The 21,491-nt window shown below is 34.8% G+C and overlaps 1 protein-coding gene across 1 annotated transcript; it reads right to left on the bottom strand.

Moving 5' to 3' along the window:
* Positions 1-336: 336 nt before the first annotated feature.
* On the bottom strand, positions 337-4,438 carry LOC143577658 (ubiquitin carboxyl-terminal hydrolase 2-like). The gene is made up of 6 exons (XM_077061423.1): positions 4,314-4,438; positions 3,130-3,177; positions 2,923-2,969; positions 1,537-1,583; positions 1,347-1,449; positions 337-1,280 (listed from the first exon to the last, which is right to left on the bottom strand). The coding sequence occupies exons 2-6, from the start codon at positions 3,158-3,160 to the stop codon at positions 516-518; spliced, it is 993 nt and encodes a 330-aa protein (XP_076917538.1). The 5' UTR covers positions 3,161-3,177; positions 4,314-4,438; the 3' UTR covers positions 337-515.
* Positions 4,439-21,491: the final 17,053 nt, after the last annotated feature.

Here is a 21,491-nt window from a genome sequence, read left to right as displayed (position 1 = left end):
TTAATATAATACTTTAACCTTGTACAATTCTGAAACTTGGTCATACGGCCCGTGTGGTAACCATATGAGTCGTGTGACAGTTGTCTGGCATTATACACAATTTCAACCGCAGTTTCACACATGGTTTCATCCATACAGGCCGTATAACCAGCCACCACCGCCCAGACGCATCAAAATGTTTCAAACCTACACATCCAATATCGAACCAAACGCCTTGAAACAAGTTAGGGCTGAACTGTAACCAAAATTTTTAGTTTGGTTTGACTGGTAAACTCAATGAGCACCAATAAGGTGAATGAGTTTATATAAACGCATTCAACAAAATTATTCATAAAATCATAAATTCATAAATTTAAACAGATATAAATTACTAAAAAGATACTGTCACATCATTAACATCAAACTTAAACTCCACAAAACAATCCAAATAAATATCTTCCTTTGCCTTAAGTTACAGCATCCTTTTCAAACAGAAACACAGTTTCCACTCATAACCGAAAACATTAAAAAAAAACTTACCTCGGGTTACTCGTTTTCTCCTTCGCCTTTTCGATCAACGGTCTCAACTGCTTCTTCTCCGCCAGAATCTTCAAAAAGTTAAACAGAAACGGAATATAATTATGTTTCCTCCTAATATTCTCAGTCCTCCATTTCTTAAACTTCTCTTCCTCCACCAATATCTTCTCAGTCGCGCCTTCAATCCCCGCATTCACTTCATAAAGCGACTTGTTTAACGCCTCCACATTCCCACCATCCACCACCTGCTGCGCCTGCAACGCAGCCAGCTGCTGCAGCAACCGCTCCCGCCGCCTCTGCAGCTCCTTAAGCTCAGCAGTGTACATCTCCTTCCGGTTCTTGATAACCGCCATGAGATTGAACCGTATCTCACTTTGCGAATACTTCTCGATTCGTTCTTGGATAACGGGCTGGACCACTTTGAGCCAGTCCGTGTCAGTACACGGCCCCAAACTAATAGGTCCCTCTTTCAGTCCGTCGAGCTCGTATAGAACACCGTCTACCGGTATGTAGCTTATGAAATGGTACACGTCATCGTCTTTTCCAGCTGCTTTCTGTTCGTCAGGAATAAACGGTTCCGGCCGCGCGAAACTGTTGTGAGCAGTTCGGATTGCGTCACTGTTGTTGATGGCTAACCCCTTGAGTTCGGGTGGGAAGTTTTTGGAGAATTCTTTTAGGGCTGATAACTCAGGCCCGATATCAACTTCAGGACAGTTCATGAGGATCGAGAGGATGGCTTGAGTGGCACATGCGTTGTTAATGACCTGAAATTTTTGATTTGTTTAATAATTAAACTGTTTAATGATCAAATTGTAGTTGTATAAACTAACCTGGCTAGCGAAAAACAAATTAGGGTTTGGGTCTTTGATTACAAGACGGTCGTCTTTTTCACCAGCGCGCCATTTAAATAGAAATATTAACCCGTAAACGGGCCTGTCAATTCAAGAAACAATATTAATATGGCATTTGAAGTAATGTTATTACGTTATGACTTATGAGCATGAAAGATTAATGATTTACCTAAGATTGTTTAGTGAATCAATATCCAAAGAGTATAACTCCTCAACCTGCATAACCAATTCATGTTAAAAACTTTTCATGTATATATACAGATATATATATATTCAACATTATCATTAGACATAATATGATAATATAATCAAGAAACATCCTAACTAACACTTCTATTTCTCCAAAACCCACAAAAAAGAGTGTGGTTTTCATTTATAACTACCAGAAACATTGCAAAGAAAAAGTAATTTACAAATATAGAGATATTTAGTGTTTGATTTAAAACTCTAGAACAAATCGGGGCCCTTACTGGACTTGTAAACAAACACGAACTGAGTGTGTTCGTGTTTGCTAATTTAGCTTAACCGAAGAAATGATCAAACACGAACGATTAAACAAACAGAATTTCATGTTTGTGATTGATTCATTAGAAAAATGAACATGTTCGTGTCCGTTTGTTAACAGTATAGACAGACGGTTCACGAACTTATACGAGCGAACATAACTGAACACAGATGAACGAATATTATCAAGCTAAAACTAGCTAAAATTAATGTGAAGAACAATGTGTTGGGCCTAAAAGGTTATTAAAACTATACTAAGTTGTAATGAGCCAAAAAATGTAAACGACTGTATTAACAAGGGAACTTGAATAACGTAAACAAACGAGCACAAACAAGTAAACAAACGTAAATAAACGAGTACACACAAAGAAATTTAAATAAACAAACGCTCATGAACATAAACAAACGAACGATACATGTGCTCATGTTCGATCATTATGGAATAAAGGCAATCAATCAATCAATCAATCAATCATACCCAATGGAATCCCACCAATAGCAAATCTATAAGTAGGGTCTGGGGAGGGAGAGATGTAGGCACACCGTACCTCTATCCGATGGGATAGAGAGGTGGCTTCCAGGGAAGACCCTCAGCTCAAGATAACATTGTATGGGAGAGAAAAAGGGGCATCAAAGTACAATAGTGATAAAAATTGATAATAGCACGTAGTAAAATTAATAATACTAATACATGTATAGATAACCATATAGAACTAAATGAGAAGAGAAAACATAAAGGTGTGTGACCAAAATCAGGTACAGGAAAACCGCTAAGGTATTCCTTTCTCCCTAAAAATCCTTAGCCTTAATTCTAAGTCTCCAAGAATTCCTATCCTCAACCATGTCCTCCGAGAGGCACTTCCTGCCAAATGGTTAGCCTTAATTCTAATTCTAAGCCTTAATTTCTATCCTCAACCATGGAATAAAGGCACTTCCTGCCAAATGGTTCATGAACTGTTCATTGAACGTTCAGTTCGTTTACATGCTCTTTAGTGAGAAAAAGGGAGAATATAAAAAAATAGAACAAGAATATACTTCAAGTAAACAATACCTGCACTCCTTTTACTTGCATTTGTTGTATAAGTTCGGTGAAAACACCTGGAAATAAGGGTATGGTTTCAGATAATATCAGCTAAATTTCAAACTAGATCAATGATAATATATTTAATAACAATTCTCATGATCTATGTTTGTCCTCCTTTTGATAAATTATCAAACAATTATTCAGAACTTGGATTCTCAAATAAGAAAAACATACCGGGATCAGATTCAATGGTGCACCAAGACATGATGGCAAGTTAAACTTCTGCAACAAATGTTTCAAATCATCAGTTAACTTGCATTTAGTAAAATTTAACCTTATCTACATGACCAGATTATTTCACTACCATCTAATAGCTGCCATGTTGTACACATAGTTATTAAAAGCCCTCGCTTCTTGCACCTAGGCCCATTTTTCAGGCGAGGCTCAATAAATGTGCTTCTATTTCCTAGGTGAGCGCTTCGGCATTGTCTATACCACATGAGACACTAAAAGCCAAGCAAAAGAAACACAAGGAGTGCTATTGAAACTTAGATCTAGGAGAGGCCAAAGGCATTATATTGATACATATTGTTATTCAAGTTTTAGAATTACATTTAAATCTTGACTAATTTATAACTTTTGGTACTAATGGGGTGTTTGGGTGAACTTTTAAATTTTCTTTTTTTTTTTTTTGCTTATTTGCTTTTTGAAAAGAAAAGGCTCCAATTTGAAGCTTTTTGAGAAGCTTTGCCAAACACGTTTTGCTTTTCAACAAGCAAATAAGCAAGTTTTAAAAGCTCACCCAAACACCCCTTATTTAGATGATACTAAATGTTATATAATAGCTTTTGTTTACTTTATTTGAAGAGTAGTATAATTTTTCATATACATAATATTTTTTTTATTTAAGTGCGCCTTTTTTTCCTCAGGCTCATTTGATAACTTTGGTTGTACATACATACATACATATAATCTATATGTGATCACTAACTTCAAGTCATTATTAATGGAAAAAGAGTAAAAATAAATTAGGTACAAAGAAAAAAAAACTTATTTAGCAATTTGTCACATGTATAACTCACTAACTAATAATAATATCATCCATTTGACCTAGAGTATGCATAACATATGAAACTCTAAAATCAAAATCAAGCAAGTAACTAAGATATACATATAACTACTACTAATTACAAATAACAAGCTTCATAACTGTAACCAAACAATTAATTACAAATAATAATATTAGTGTTTTCACATAATAAAGGCGACAAACCCTAGACATCAAATTGACATGTAACTGTACGGACTAAACGCAGATTTGATGAACGTATTGAGATGAATCGATAATTAATTAGGGCATATGATTTGTAAATATAGATATAGATATAAACATATATAGAGAATGTAAATATATAAACCTGTGTGTTGTACGGATGTATAGACGGCTATGGAAGATATGGGAAGCAAAATTATTATTATTATTATTATTAGCAGAAGAAGAAAGAGTTAAAAAGGGGGAAGATGGAGGAGGAGATTGGATCCGAACAACATGGGTCGGGTTTTCTTGCAGGATACTCCATTTACACCAACATTTCTTCTTTTTTTTAAAGATAATTGACAAACGAATAGTGAATAATGTCCGACTACATGAGGTAACCCAATAGCAAAGACCACCTCATACGTTTATGAACACAGACTGCGTTTGGTAGCTCAAACCCACCATTTCTTATTCCGGGGAATCCTCGTCACCCGTAGACCCATTATGGTAAAACTTGTTTGAATTGGATTTGAACTTGAGACCGACCTTGTTGTCTCCAACCCTTTTCACTTCCCCTCTCGTGTCAGTTTAGCAAAACCTAGTTGCCATGTTATCCGATTAAGGGTGTGTTTGAGATAGCTTATTTAAGTGGAAAAAAACTTTTGTTAAAAGAACTTATAAATTTATGAATTTTAAAAAAATGTTTGGATTATCTTATTTGTTGAGGAAAACCAAAATGACTAAAAATGACACTCTTTTTTAAAAGAGGTGTAATAGGTTTTGAGAGTTAGAGAAGTGTAATAGGTAAATCAAACTCATTAAGTTAATAAGTTACATATTCCTTACTTTTCAAAACCCTTTTATTTTGTCTTATCCATAAGTTAAAATTCATAAGGCCTTATGGTATGCCAAACACCTTATACAACTTATTAACTTTTCAAATAATTTATAAGTTATAAGTTGATGAAAATAAGGAGTCCCAAACACTCCCTAAATAGGTATGGGATCAGATACACTTACTTTTAAATTAGTAACACTTGTTTTATTTCTTTAAATTTTAGGGTAATTTCTATTGTTTGAAAGGGACATCAGATATGGTGTGGTTGTAAGGTGTAGGCCTGTAAATGAACCGAACGTACAGTGAGTTGTTTGTGAATCGTCCATCGGAAAGTTTGTTTATGCTTGCTCACTTAATAAACGAATGAACTTGAACAAAAAGTTTGTGTTAATATATGTAAATGAGCGAACATCAACATATATTTCGTTCGTTTATTGATGCTCGTGAACGTTCATTTATATTTGTTTATTTATGTTCATTTTGAATGAAACTTTTGATGAATAATTTATTTAATGTTTTATATTTGTTTGATTTCATTTAAGTGTACTCATTTATGTTTGATGCTTTGTTCAATTATATTCATTTATGTTCGTGAACTGTTAATTTAGATTTGGAATTAACAAACACGAACATGTTCATTTTTTCAAACAAATGAACATGAACAATTTGCTCGATTAAGCGTGTGTTCGTGTTCATTTAAAGTTGAATGAAAGAACATGGACATGCGCTTGTTCATGTTCATTCGGTTCATTTACAAGCATAGTAAGATACATCCTCTATATTTAGAATTCGAAAATTCAAATAGTGAATGTATATGTGGATTTTAGAAATATTTAGGCGAATGTTATTATTCTATTAAAAGCCCCCCCCCCCCCCCACACACACAATGATGAGGTTGGAAGTGTGTGCTAAACTGGGGTGAGCACGGTTCGGTTCGGTTATTGGGTGAAACCCAAACCCAAACCTAAACCTAAGCTATCGGTTATTTAAATACCAACCAATCGGTTATTCGATTATACGGTTATTCGGTTTACGATTATTTTCGGTTTAGGTTTAGGTTATTTTCGGGTTTTTTATTGTGAGTAGACATTACAAAAAATAGAATTCAAAAAAATAGAGTACCTCATACATATTGAATTCAAAATACAAAAATAGGCATGTGTTATGTGGAACCAAACAAATACAAAGTTGTTTGAGTAGTAGAGTTTAAAATACAGCAACATTCTTAATATAAAAACTAAATGTTTCCCAAATCTTCATTCATTGTCTTATTCATCTTCAAAGTTTAGACCCAATCTTGATCATCTTCATGATCTTCATCACCATCAATGGTAGATTATTTTGGTGTTTTGTTTTTTGTCATAACATCTTAAAAAAACACGTAGAAAACATAGGTTCGATTAATCGGTTCGGTTCGGTTTTTTTAAATGGATAACCTAACCTAAACCCAAAAATCGGTTTTTCGAAAAACTAAAAAATTAACCGTCGGTTAATGCTTTGGTTCGTTTTTTCGGTTCGGTTTTTGGTTATTCGGTTTCGATTCGGTTAATTCTGTTTTATGCTCACCCCTATGCTAAAGGTTTAAATTTAGTAATAGTAATTGTAAAAGTAAGTAAAATGTAAATAAAAAGTTTAACTGAGAAATTAGAAAAAGATAACAATAATGATACAGTAGAAACTCGATAAATTAATACTCGATTATTTAATAAACTCTCTAAGATAATATTTTTTGCCGGTCCCGACTCGGGGATAGGGTGCTAAATTAATAATTCGCTAAAATTATAAGATAATACATTTTTGATAATTTCTTTAGACCCCATATAAAATATAAATTAATAATTCCTTATATATAGCATATTACATGAATGATTTTGTAAGGTTTCTTGAAAAATGACTCAATTGTCTTTTGTTTTTTGTTGAAATTAATTACCCCTTGAATCTCGTCTCTAATTTTCCTTAGCATGGTAAGAACTTCTGGTGTTGTTTTCTCATAGCTCGACAAGAAATTGTTCAATGTGATTGCCGCTTTAATAGCTTCGTTTTGCGAAGGGGGCTCCATTGTAGAACTTTCATCATCTTCTTCATCGATATCATCTTTATTAATTCCAATAACATTTTCAATAATTTCTTCATCAGACAACAGCTATGCAACTACATTTTCTTCTGGGTGAGTCAGAACATCTTCGACATCCATTGCATTGCGATAACCCAACTCTCTTCTTGAGTGCTTTCACCATGTCACACCCCGACCAAAGGCGGCGGAACATGCCGGGGTGCAACCGATTGCCCAAATACACAAGACACTATTTAAAGTGACAATATTTATTCAACTCATTTTATTTCAACAATTCAATAAACAACACATCCCGTTCACACAAACAAACTGAATACAAATAGCAATTATACTGTTCGTTTTACTAATAACCTAATAGTCTTGGTAACATTTTCGTCAAGTCCTCGAGTCAACAAAAGTCAAACCTGTAACATTTCATAAAATAAAGTTTGTCAACACAAAGGTTGGTGAGCAATTCATAAGTTTGTGCATATAAATATATAGTAATAAAAAGCCACAAAACTTGTATACAAAACAATAAATAAAAGCTATAAACTTGGATAAAATAGTTATCGCTATACAAGTTAGCGACACCCAACTATAAGGGGATGCCAAATAGTTTAGGATTTTATAGTTATCGTTAATTGCATTACGTTAACGACACCTTGCCATGAGGGGTTGCCAAATGGTATAGGATTTATAGTTCCACCATCCAAAAGCTGTAAACATAGTTATCGCTAAACAAGTTAGCGACACCCAACTATAAGGGGATGCCAAATAGTTTAGGATTTAATAGTTATCGTTAATTGTATTACGTTAACGACACCTTGCCAAGAGGGGTTGCCAAATGGTCTAGGATTTATAGTTCCACCATCCAAAAGCGATAAACACATAAGCACATAATCATGTAAGCATAGAACACCAAATCAAACATTTATTCAAGTAAAGTATACAATCATGTTTGTGGGTTTAAGGTTCAAGTAATAAAGCATTTAGTTTGATAAGTATGAAATGTCACCCCAAAACGGAAGATGGAAAACGGGGTATGAAAGTACTCACCTTGAAATTATAAAGTTAACGAGAAATTTAAGGATGTGGTTAAGCGAGCTGACTGGTCAGAAAATAAATAAACCTGAAACTTTGAAGGAATAATATACAATTAAAAACGAGAACGTAGCCGCTGGAAACAGGTCTAACGGATGTCTAGAACTTGAGTTATGAAATAAACAATATTTAAGCGAGCTGGTACTGTTCAGAATCCGAACTGCGAGTCTGGAGTCGGGTTATGACCACTACAGTTAAGATATTATGACGAACATAAAAGTCTTCTGGTCCGAAAGCTAGTTCTAACCATAAGATAGAGTATTCGAATTATTCCAAAATCGACTAAAATGCCCCTTAACGGGCCGGGATCGATTTGACCACCGAAAGCTCCAAATTAACAAATTTTGATTTAAGGCTTACGTTTATCATGTGAAAAATGTACATCTTTTATGTAAACAACTTTACCCAAAAGATGGTGTCGGGTGTTTAAATAAGTTATGTTCGTTATTTATATATTTACGATATATACATACATACATATATATATATATATAGATTAAATTAGTTTAACGAGTCGAGCCGAGAAAACAGGTTATAACGGTGTTCGGTTTTAATACGAAAAAGTTTATTTATATTTAATATTAATTTTTATAAGTTTTATAACCTTTAAAATACTTACAAAAAGAAATAGTCGAATAGCTCGAAACCATAACAAACGAACTCTGATTTAGGCAAATAAGATATCCACGCGACCGTCTCATTGAACTCCACTATCTGTACCTGTTTTCGTCACTGGAAAACACCTTCACCGTCGCCGGAAAACCAAACAGTCAGCAGGAAAACTGACCCGACAGCCGGAATACGAACCCTTTCTTGTTTTGCTCATAACTTGGTCATACGAACTCGAAATCAAGCAAATAATATATCCACGCGACCGCGTCGCTGAGAGTTACCGCCATGAACCAACGCTGTAGCCTGCAGCCACCGAAACAGTTGCCGGAAAAACGAGGGAAAGGGAATGAGAGGGTGCCGGAGGTGACGGGGTTACCGGAGAAGGAGAGGAGGAGGTTTGCGGGCTGCCGGAAAAGCCGAGAGACGAGATATGGGAGAGTGTTGGTGGTGCGGCTGGAGGTGGTGGGTGGTCTTGCCGGAAAACGGGCCGGAGATGGCGCCGGGAGCCCGCCGGAAATCCGGGCTCGCCGGAAAACGGCAGGGGGTGGGTGGTGATGGCTGTGTTGTTGTGTGAGTGTGTGTTGGAGGTGGTGGCCGGAATGGTGGTGCTCGCCGGAGGCGGCGGCGGCGGCCGGAGTAAAGAGAAAGAGATGGGGGTTTATGTTTAGGGTTAGGGTTTATTCTATTTATATGGATGGTGTATAAAAGTTACATTTTGGCCCCTCAAGTTCTAATAATGGTTTAATACAAATTTAAAGGTTTCCAAAGCTTGTAACGAGTTTACGAAAATCATTTTAAACCCCTTATGTTTTTCTTAACGATTCTATAGTGTGACAAACATCGATTTATTTATGATCGAGGTATATGATAATTAAATAAGGTTCTAAAAATGTTGGATCGGTTTTATAAAATAAAATTTACAAAACGAATATATACTCGAGACTCAAATTTGACGAATGTCACAGTATCCCCAACTTTTTGGAAATTTCGTCTCGAAATTAAAATAAACTTAAAGAAAAGTAATTATTAACAAATGTTGTCTTTAGTAAGATAATTGCATGAACAAACTTTAAGCAAACGAATAACGTCAAATCCTTGCATGATTTGAAAAAACGCTACAAATGAGAAACATAATAAAGACACTTATATATAGGATGTACCAGCGGCGTATCCGCCATGCCCTTATCATGATTTCGCATTTTTATCATTTTTCTGCTATCATCCTCGGGTCTGAGTTATCGCACATAAGTCTACTTACTATGGCTTCCATACGGGGATTTCGATAATTAAGTGTGCACCCATAATTATTTAGATCGTCGTATGGTCCACATGGATCGTTCCATTATGTGGTTTAAGAGGCATATTTATATGAAATATTTAAAATGGATATGTAAATAAATTTGTTGAATTTTACCAATATTGACAAAACAGTATTAACGGTTGAACATTTCGGGATTGACTTTTTAATAAGTAGGAAAAAGGGAATACTTAAATGAAACATTTAAAATCTTAAAGTATAACCAAGGTGAAAATAACTATTTTGGTTTAAATAAGTGAAGATGTTCGCATATATAAAAATTCCGGGTAAACAATTACGAGACGAGAATTGAAGTCAGATGTCCTCAGTGTGAAGGAATAAGTGAATCATTAAAATCCATGGTTTAAAGTCGGGCCACTAAATTAGTATAAGATCTGATGAGTGAAATTTTACTAATAAGAACTCTGATAGATGTAAGTGTGAAATCCAATAAGTGAAATAAGGATCCCAAGAGTGAAAAACGAGAAGACTGAAAGGTGAGTACATGAGGTCGAGGGAAACAATGTTACAATTAGTAATAGCGTACAATTAGTTTCATATGTGGGAATTAGTAATAGCGTACAATTAGTTTCATATGTGGGCAAACTTGAGGTTATAAGTATTTAGGATAGGATTACTTGAAATGTAACAATATGAGAAATGAGGTGAGTTTCTTTGGGGTGACGCATACGTGTAACCATATAAATAAAATAGTATTCAGTTAACAACCAAAACAATCGATGAAATGTGATAAAACGTGAATACGACCACTATTGTGAAACCATTTATATAATCGTCATTATAATATCGGTTTCTAATAGCGCCAAAACTTGTAGACAGCCACACATAGGCTGTTAATAGATTAGATGAAATGTTATAGATTAGTGTATAGAATCATGTTTACATAAATGCTCAAACATGAACAAGATAGTTATGAAAGTATCATTCAAAAGATAAATGGAAGTATCACACAAATGGGTATTGAATAGTTGAATTTGGTCATGAATAATCAAGACACAAAAATGAAATCTCATGTGCATAATATTGTCATCGAAACATCTCATCAAATGAAAGTAAAATCGCAAAAATTATGAAACTCGAATTTAATGTCGAAATATGTAAATCGCGTAGAGTATAATAGACTAAAATTGAAAACGAGGTCTTAAGTAAGGCCGTTTTATTGTTTCTAAGAAATGTACAAATAACAAGGCATCGCAATAGCGCGTAGCTAGAGAAACATTTAAATCATTACCAAATATGAATCTTGTAAGCCAATTTGTTAAGGGAATGTGCATACATAAAGCGGTTGTGATGAAAAGTATTTATAAAATAATGCTTGCGATAATAAGATGTAATAGTTTGTGTAAATCGTTATTGAACAAAAACTTGCGTAACAATATAAAATATTTATAAGCGCGTCCCAAAAGATTTGCAAAGTCATGGTCATTGAGTTTATGCAAGATGGTGAAAAGTTGTAATTTACTATTGAATAAATCTCGAATTCGACATTCAAAATGAAACCTCATATTTATAAAGTTATTAAGAGATTTATCACTTTAGGTGACAATATTTAAAACCTTGAAAACACGCAATTAGCCGTTTAATATTTTATTTGAAGACAATTCCTCATAATAGAATTTTTGTTGCCATGACAATCTTAGATTTTTGGAAAGATGTTTTATAAGCTTTGGAAAATTTGTAAAATCGTTAGTCTTGAAAGAGCTTATAATCTATATGTGATTATTTGAACACGTGAGGTTGTTATAAATACACTAGTTGTTTATACATACATAATTTTTTTTTTTTGGAAAATGAAACCTGCGTGTGTATGGAGAGGTTTCAGGCTTCGAATGATGAATGGTTTGGAAATTTGGTGTAGAGTGAATGTGTTTTCGGTTGGCTGCAAAGTATTTGGATAGTGAATGAGATAGGTTCTTATGGCGAAAGAGTGTCGGTATTTAGGGCTTGTTATTGGGTTAATTTTGTACATCTTGGATTTACATGGGGTTTGGGTAGGCGAGGATATAACATCGAGGTGTTAGGTTTCATTCATATTGAGGAAAGATTTGAGTGCTCGGGAAACTTTGAAGTGGAAGGATAGTTTGATTGAAGGCAGTAGTTTGGGGTGGAATACGGGTGTTTGGGAACTTGTGGTTGTGTTTAGGGAATTTTGACAAATAATAGGTATTAAATTGGAAATATCATAATCTATAACTAAGGTTTAAATATCCATGAAAATTATGTTAATTAAGATTACAAGTTATTATGTATAAGATATAATATTGAGATTTAAACTCGTGAAACACAAGTTTTATTGCTAAAAGTTTTCCACCAAAATGAGGGTTGTTACAATACTTCGGGTCGGCTTAAGTTGTAAAGTAATTTATGAGAAATTTGGAAGTAAACCAACCGTGTAACGTAAGTCGTTTTTGAAATGCTTAAAATTTAAGTAGTGGGAGATATCATGGAAAAACTAAGGTGATATGATTTGCATTTTAAGGTTTATTGTAAAAATAAAACCGATTGTCATGGGGAGTAAAAATTTTTATAACGATTAAAATACAACCTTTTTTTTTTTGCTTATGAGGAAATTAAAATAGGTAGATTAAATGTCATAATTGACTAGGAGGTACCCGTATGAATGATGAATGGAAATTTTCTTGCTAAGTTCGTTATCAAATACCGTGTAATGAAAATATAATGGTAAGTTAAAATAACCATCGTTGTAACTCGAGAAAATCCCAAGTAAACGATTTGTAAACTTGAATAACAATTTATTTCAGAAGGTAAAGTTATCAGACACTTATTTTGAAAATGTTTTCATGGCTGTAACCACTTATGCACCCGAACTCGTTTAAAAGATTACTAAAATGCCCCTAAGTGAAAGCCCGTACTTTCAGCCAATTTGCAGCAGCCATAAAATTTTTATAAAAGATCCAAATAATTTAAACCTTAAGTCCATGACGAAGGTTGTCGAAAGACGAATTCGTTGATATATAGAACGTCGAAAAACTCATTCGTTTGGACCTCCAAACAGCCATTTTCGTAACAGTGCGCAGACCTGCGCAGCTGTAAATATTTACGTTTTTCTCATATTTCGGAGGTCCAAATCAAAAACTTTTCTACACGAAAGTTGATCACAACACACTAATTTAATAAACTGGAGATTTTCGGAATTTTTCAGCAACAAATGATATTTTTAACGATCGCGAACTTATTGGGGCAGAATTGAAAGTTTAACCAAATCGAGCCTCAAAGTTTATACAATAGGGGATTTACTTGAAAATTTGAGGTAAAATTTATCGTAAGACCTTTTTAATATGAAATAAGAATTTAGTTTATAAATAATCTAAATAAGATAGATGGCATATTAAAAATCATTATGAGTAGAGCAAACCATATATATACATGTATTTTATAACTTATATCGAAGAGATCACAATAAACGAAATTTGTAATAAAAATCATTGTGAAATCAAAATGAGAAAATTGGTGTAAAACTTTACCATACAAAATCAAGATATAAAAGAATTGTTCACGGTAAAAATAACATATATAAATGAGGTCTTATGATAAGAACTTATAACAAAATACGGAAAATAGTTTAAATTCTTAAAATGTAATAATAACGTTTTAAGATTTAAAGGCGGAAAAATCATGCATGAACCACCATGACTTGATATTCCGACACAAAAAAACCCTTTTTCAAAAAAAAAATACTATGTTGGAGTCTAAACATGTGTCCGAATCACCGTGACTTTTGCATGTTTTCGACTTAAATAACAATGATAACACAATAAATCGAGATACAACGTCATATCAAAACGCTAGAACACGAAATCACCGTAATTCTATTGTCTTGACACCGAAAAATTTGGATGGCGACCGGAACGCTCACATTCGACAACTTAAAGTGGTCATCTCATATGAGACAATCTTTAAGGAGATTTGAAACAACGGGATCCAAGTTAAGCTCGTGATCCATAAAACACAATAAAAGCTAATGTTTTCGCGGTAAGATAAGGATATCTTACGTTGTTATGAAAATGCATGTATGTGTAAATGTAAAATCTAAACAAAAACAAGGTAAGGATACCTTAGATTATTATGAAAATACAAGTGTGTGTATATATATATATATAAATTTTATCAAAGGTAAGGATACCTTAGTATGTTTCGAGTATTTGTGTATATATACAATTTGATGAAATAAATAAGTATATAAATAAACAAGTGCATTGAACAATTAAGTAGGGTAAACATGTATAGGCAAACACGTATAAGGACCCTAAAGTAAAGACTATACTAGGTCGTTACGTCTAACCACCTATCTTATAGTCTTGTGGCTCTGATACCAATCTGTCACACCCCGACCAAAGGCGGCGGAACATGCCGGGGTGCAACCGATTGCCCAAATACACAAGACACTATTTAAAGTGACAATATTTATTCAACTCATTTTATTTCAACAATTCAATAAACAACACATCCCGTTCACACAAACAAACTGAATACAAGTAGCAATTATACTGTTCGTTTTACTAATAACCTAATAGTCTTGGTAACGTTTTCGTCAAGTCCTCGAGTCAACAAAAGTCAAACCTGTAACATTTCATAAAATAAAGTTTGTCAACACAAAGGTTGGTGAGCAATTCATAAGTTTGAGCATATAAATATATAGTAATAAAAAGCCACAAAACTTGTATACAAAACAATAAATAAAAGCTATAAACTTGTATAAAATAGTTATCGCTAAACAAGTTAGCGACACCCAACTATAAGGGGATGCCAAATAGTTTAGGATTCTATAGTTATCGTTAATTGCATTACGTTAACGACACCTTGCCATGAGGGGTTGCCAAATGGTATAGGATTTATAGTTCCACCATCCAAAAGCTGTAAACATAGTTATCGCTAAACAAGTTAGCGACACCCAACTATAAGGGGATGCCAAATAGTTTAGGATTTAATAGTTATCGTTAATTGCATTACGTTAACGACACCTTGCCAAGAGGGGTTGCCAAATGGTCTAGGATTTATAGTTCCACCATCCAAAAGCGATAAACACATAAGCACATAATCATGTAAGCATAGAACACCAAATCAAACATTTATTCAAGTAAAGTATACAATCATGTTTGTGGGTTTAAGGTTCAAGTAATAAAGCATTTAGTTTGATAAGTATGAAATGTCCCCCCAAAACGGAAGATGGAAAAAGGGGTATGAAAGTACTCACCTTGAAATTATAAAGTTAACGAGAAATTTATGGATGTGGTTAAGCGAGCTGACTGGTCAGAAAATAAATAAACCTGAAACTTTGAGGGAATAATATACAATTAAAAACGAGAACGTAGCCGCTGGAAACAGGTCTAACGGATGTCTAGAACTTGAGTTATGAAATAAACAATATTTAAGCGAGCTGGTACTGTTCAGAATCCGAACTGCGAGTCTGGAGTCGGGTTATGACCACTACAGTCAAGATATTATGACGAACATAAAAGTCTTCTGGTCCGAAAGCTAGTTCTAACCATAAGATAGAGTATTCGAATTATTCCAAAATCGACTAAAATGCCCCTTAACGGGCCGGGATCGATTTGACCACCGAAAGCTCCAAATTAACAAATTTTGATTTAAGGCTTACGTTTATCATGTGAAAAATGTACATCTTTTATGTAAACAACTTTACCCAAAAGATGGTGTCGGGTGTTTAAATAAGTTATGTTCGTTATTTATATATTTACGATATATACATACATACATATATATATATATATAGATTAAATTAGTTTAACGAGTCGAGCCGAGAAAACAGGTTATAACGGTGTTCGGTTTTAATACGAAAAAGTTTATTTATATTTAATATTAATTTTTATAAGTTTTATAACCTTTAAAATACTTACAAAAAGAAATAGTCGAATAGCTCGAAACCATAACAAACGAACTCTGATTTAGGCAAATAAGATATCCACGCGACCGTCTCATTGAACTCCACTTATCTGTACCTGTTTTCGTCACTGGAAAACACCTTCACCGTCGCCGGAAAACCAAACAGTCAGCAGGAAAACTGACCCGACAGCCGGAATACGAACCCTTTCTTGTTTTGCTCATAACTTGGTCATACGAACTCGAAATCAAGCAAATAATATATCCACGCGACCGCGTCGCTGAGAGTTAGCGCCCTGAACCAACGTTGTAGCCTGCAGCCACCGTTGATAAATATAAAGAAAATTAATTTTTGGGTAATATATATATTTCAAATATCATAAGTTTACTAATATTTATAACAAAATAAGTGAATATCAATATAAATAAGAGAAATGAATTTTTAAATAATATTCTTAAAATTGTTAACCATTAATTAAAAAAATGATATTTGTTCTTTAATACTATAGAAATACGAACTATGTTGTATATTTGAGTCAAAATAGACCCAAGTTAATCGACTAGATGTATTTTTGGCTGATGCTGACCACCTATGAATAATTTTCAGTAACTAAGCGGAGTTAAAGAAACTCCCCTCGGCACCATACCTTGTAGCGAGTACTCAGAGAGTACTCGGCCTTGTAGACCTACTTTTACAACATTGAACAATAATAATCATAATAATAATCGTCGTCGTCATCATCATCATCATATAGATATAATAAAATCTAGGTCAAGTAAAACTATCATGTAAATCTAGGTCACCTATTGATCAGATCAGATCCGAACAAGGCAGGCAGGCAATAATCAAATCAAATCAATTAGGTCAAATGCAATTTCGATGGAAATGAAATTGACCGGAGGATTTAGCCCGATTGTTGGGTATGCCGAAGATGGCGGCGGAGGTCAGTTGATTGCCTTCGAGCTTGACCATCATCCGGTTATCCACGTATGATTGCCACGACGACGGCGACCGCGGCACCCGCGGCGTTCTCCACGACGATCGCCACGACATTTTAAATCAGTTCCTGCAAAATAGAATAGTTTGGTTTAGTGGCATGCAGTAATAATAATATAACACTAGTTATTATATATATAGCGTGCATGGTGTTCAAACCCTAAACCCAATGGGCATCGGTCGTATTAGTTCACGTTGAAACCAGTTTCTTTACTAGGTTCATCCATTCTTATTCAATAGAGATTACAATATACAGAGATGAACCGTGAATCCCAAATAAAGGGTCGATTACAATGTGATATCATGGTACCGTGTTTAGGCTGATCAATCCATCCAAACACCGTGACAATTCGAGAACAATATATTAACAAAATGAAGATGACGAACACGTAACTAAATGCTCCAGCCAACGACTTCTGTAAGTTAAATGCCTCTTCCTTTTATATATATATATATATTATTATTATATCTAAAGTATTAAACTATTGAATATAAAAACTAGTTGAAAAATGGTATATATTAGACTTTTAATATAAAAAGACCATGTTATACCGAGCCCATGTGTCATGGCTGTACTTTGAAGTTGGATTCCGTCTTTACAAGGCCCATTTTAAAAATCTTTTTCTTCCAACTATCGCTAGCCAGCTATGGATAGAGGTGCACAAATCGGGTTTTACAAATACTCGGGTTCGGGTATGACAGGGTATTAGAAAATCGGGTATTGGTAATACGCGGGTCGAGTTCGTGTCCGGGTATTGTCTCTAGAAACCATACCCTATGCATTGGGGTCGAGTCGGGTATAGAACCGGGTATTCTTAAACCGGGTATTTGAATACCTTATTTTCGGGTATTGAAAAAACCCTGTTTTCGGGCTTTTTTCCAGGTATTTTTGGGTGTAAATTGGATTATTTAAAATGTAGCACTTTTAGGGGTACTTTTCGAAAGTATCTAATGAATTATGAGTTCAATACATCCTCTTTAACATAAAGACGGATATTCCTTGCTCATTATCAGACAATCACTTATTCACAAACTTCGTGCGGGGCTAATAGTTTTCATTTACCATCTCATGGAAAACCCTTTTCGCTCCGCTTGGCTTATCTCTCTCTAGGGGTATTTTAGTGATAGATTTTTAAGTATTTTTCGAGTATTTTTAAGTATTTTTCGGGTATAGGTCGGGTATTTGAAATACCCGATTTCGGGTATTGGAAAAACCCGGTTCCGGGTATGGAACCGTTTGGGTTTTGGGTATTACCGGGTACAAATCGGGTCCGGTTCTGGTTATTGTACCGAAATGCATACCCTACGGTAGGGTCGGGTACGGGTTCGGGTATTAAAAGCCTGCGTATAAAAAACACCGGTTCCGGGTTTTTATTTCAGGTCCGGTTTCGGGTTCGGGTTTTTTTACACCTCTAGCCATAATATTTATTCATTATCCAGATTTTTGGCTAGTAATAATACCACTGGAAATAAATTCAGTAATATTTGATTTTATCAAACTATTGAGTTAAAATTTGATTTGAGTTTATGTGAGAGTTTAAAAGTTTAAGTTCAAGCCCGGGCATATAAATAGCTTATGGTATATATAATCAAACCTAGCTCCAGTTTAGGTGATGTACCCCGGGAGATAAACGTGTTCTCAGTGGAGACGTAAAATCTGTTACAATTAGGGAACCGTGTCAAACACGTGCCTCAGCTTTCTGTTTCTACCCCTTTCTTCGTATTTGCTTATTTCAGTTCAAAGGGTTCGTAGTAGAAGACATGACTCAAACATTCGTTGAAGACTACACATTAAAGTAAAGATGACCGAGAGAAAGTTGATAATTGTATTGATTTTTGTATATTATTTTTATTACACAGAAAGAAAACCAAAAATACATATAGGCTCTACACTTTTAATAATGAAAACTACAATAATATAAAAAAAGAGGAAATCCTTGATTGCAACGGTCTAAAAAGTTGTCATCTTGGAGGAGCAATCTTCAAATAAGGAAGTAGTAAAAAAGATTGATATATGAATATCTTTATCTTTATGATTGTTATTTATATTTATTTTTATATTTTCTAACACTCCCCCTCAAGTTGAATAATGGGATTTCCGATGCTCAACTTGTCAAGACAGTTGTTGAATATTCTTGAGTTGACGGCCTTTGTTAAAATATCTGCTAACTGGTCTTCTGACCGGACAAATGGTAATACTATATTTCCGGCTTCAAGTTTCTCTTTGATGATGTTTCGGTCTACCTCTATGTGCTTTGTACGATCGTGTTGGACAGGATTTTCTGAAATTTGGATTGCGGCTTTGTTATCACACATAATTCTACTTGCTTCGGTTGAAGGAAACCCGATCTCAGTTAAAAGTTTATGAATCCATAGAACTTTGGCTAGGCCTCGTGCAATTCCTCTAAATTCTGCTTCGGCACTAGATAAAGCTACTATCTTTTGTTTTTTGCTTTTCCAGGTCACCAAGTTTCCGCCAACCAGAGTGAAATATCCTGATGTAGATCTGCGGTCGTCTTGATCTCCCGCCCAGTCTGCATCAGTGTATAGTTGGACCTTAAGATGTTTATTTTGCTGAAAAAGAACTCCATGGCCAACTGTTCCTTTGAGATATCTGATAATCCTTAATACTGCCTCCATGTGGGTAACTTGAGGTTGGTGCATAAACTTGCTAACCACTCCAACTGCATATGCAATATCAGGACGAGTATGTGAAAGATATATTAGCTTACCTACAAGATGTTGGTATATTTCTTTATCAGTTAATTCGCCTTCCTCTTCCATGCGGAGTTTATGGTTCACTCTCATTGGTGTGTCTTCAGGCTTACAATCTATCATTCCTATTTCTGCTAGAAGATCAAGAATATATTTCTTCTGACATCTATCATCCCCCTTTTTTTATCTTAATACTTCAATTCCTAAAAAATATTTCAGTCTTCCCAAGTCCTTCATTTCAAATTCTGTAAATAAGTTTGTCTTCAATTTCTTCATTTCTTCTTCATCGTTTCCTGTAATGATCATGTCATCAACATATATAATTAAACAAGTCACGAGTTTACCTCTTCGTTTAAGAAACAACGTATGACCAGAGTTGCTTTGTTGATAGTCATATGTCCTCATTGCTAAGGTGAATCTGCCGAACCACGCTCGAGGGGATTGTTTAAGCCCGTAGAGAGATTTCTTTAGCCGACATACTTCTTTTGATTTAAATTTTGTTGTGAACCCGGATGAAGCTTCCATATAAACTTCTTCTTTTAGTTCCCCATGTAAGAAGGCATTCTTGACATCAAACTGATGAAGAGGCCATCCTTCATTTGCAGCGATCGAAAAAAGAACTCGGATTGTATTAAACTTAGCTAATGGGGAGAAAGTTTCTGAGTAGTCAATCCCGTATGTTTGGGTATAGCCTTTAGCCACTAATCGTGCTTTATATCTTTCAATAGTTCCATCTGGTTTGTGCTTGATTGTAAACACCCAACGACACCCCACTGATTTCTTCCCCGGAGGAAGATCATATTTCTCCCATGTGTTGTTTTTCATCAACGCCTTCATTTATGTATCCATTGCATCCTTCCAATTCTTTGATTTCAGAGCTTGTTCCACAGAGGTCGGAATTTGTTCGGCATAAAGGGAAGAGGTAAAGACTTTGGCTTCTTTGGATAGGTTTCCTTCGACTATGTTTGCCATGGGATACAGAGAGGACTTACTCTGTTTCTCAAGAGAATACCGTTTTGCTGGAATTCCTCGGTTAACTCTCGGTGGAAGAACATATTTTTTTGTTGTTCCTTCTTGTATCGGTTCTTGCTCAGTATGTATTGTTTGTTCTTCTTGTTCCACATGCACTGTTTCTTCTACTTCTATCTCATGGTTTTTAGTTATATCAATATTTTTCATGAGTATCATGAGATCCCTCTTCTATTGTATTTTCAAATGATTGAGAATTACTTATCTCAGACGTTATGTCAGGATGATTTGGGATTGTAGCACTGATTGTTGGTCCACTAGATTGGTGTGAAGTTAGTGATACATATTGGGTACCGTGATTGACTTCTTTTGATGATGGTGCCCGTTTTGGAACCCATTTTAGCCAACTCAGTGTGTCATGCTCTTTCTCCCCCCTCACCACTGAGTTGGGAGGCATAAAAGAATTCAGTTTCAAGGAAGTCACAGTTCATGGTGGTGTACATATGACGTTTTGTTGGACTATAACATCGATACCCTTTTTGGTTGACACCATAGCCTAAAAAAACACATTTTTCAGCACATGGATCAAGTTTGTTTCGATTGATTTTGGGTATGTGGACAAAGACAGAACATCCAAATACTCGTGGTTGTAATGTGAGATCGGGTGGCAGTTTGGTAAAATCAGAGAGGGCTTGAAGAGGTGTTTTTAGGTCAAGAGCTTTTGTTGGTAGTCGATTGATAAGGTATGTGGCAGTGGCGAGAGCTTCGGTCCAGAAGGACTTAGGCACTTGGGATTCAATTAGGAGAGCCCGAGTTATTTCTAAAAGAATGCGGTTTTTTCATTCAACAGTGTCATTTTGTTCGGGGCCG

This window comes from Bidens hawaiensis, unplaced genomic scaffold (genome assembly GCF_021521415.1).
Source record: "Bidens hawaiensis isolate Kalapana, Puna unplaced genomic scaffold, B.hawaiensis_p1.1 tig00028764_1, whole genome shotgun sequence".
NCBI classification, from domain to species: Eukaryota; Viridiplantae; Streptophyta; class Magnoliopsida; order Asterales; family Asteraceae; genus Bidens; species Bidens hawaiensis.
The sequence above is the reverse complement of the archived record's forward strand: the minus strand, read 5'-3'. Positions and strand labels throughout refer to the sequence as shown.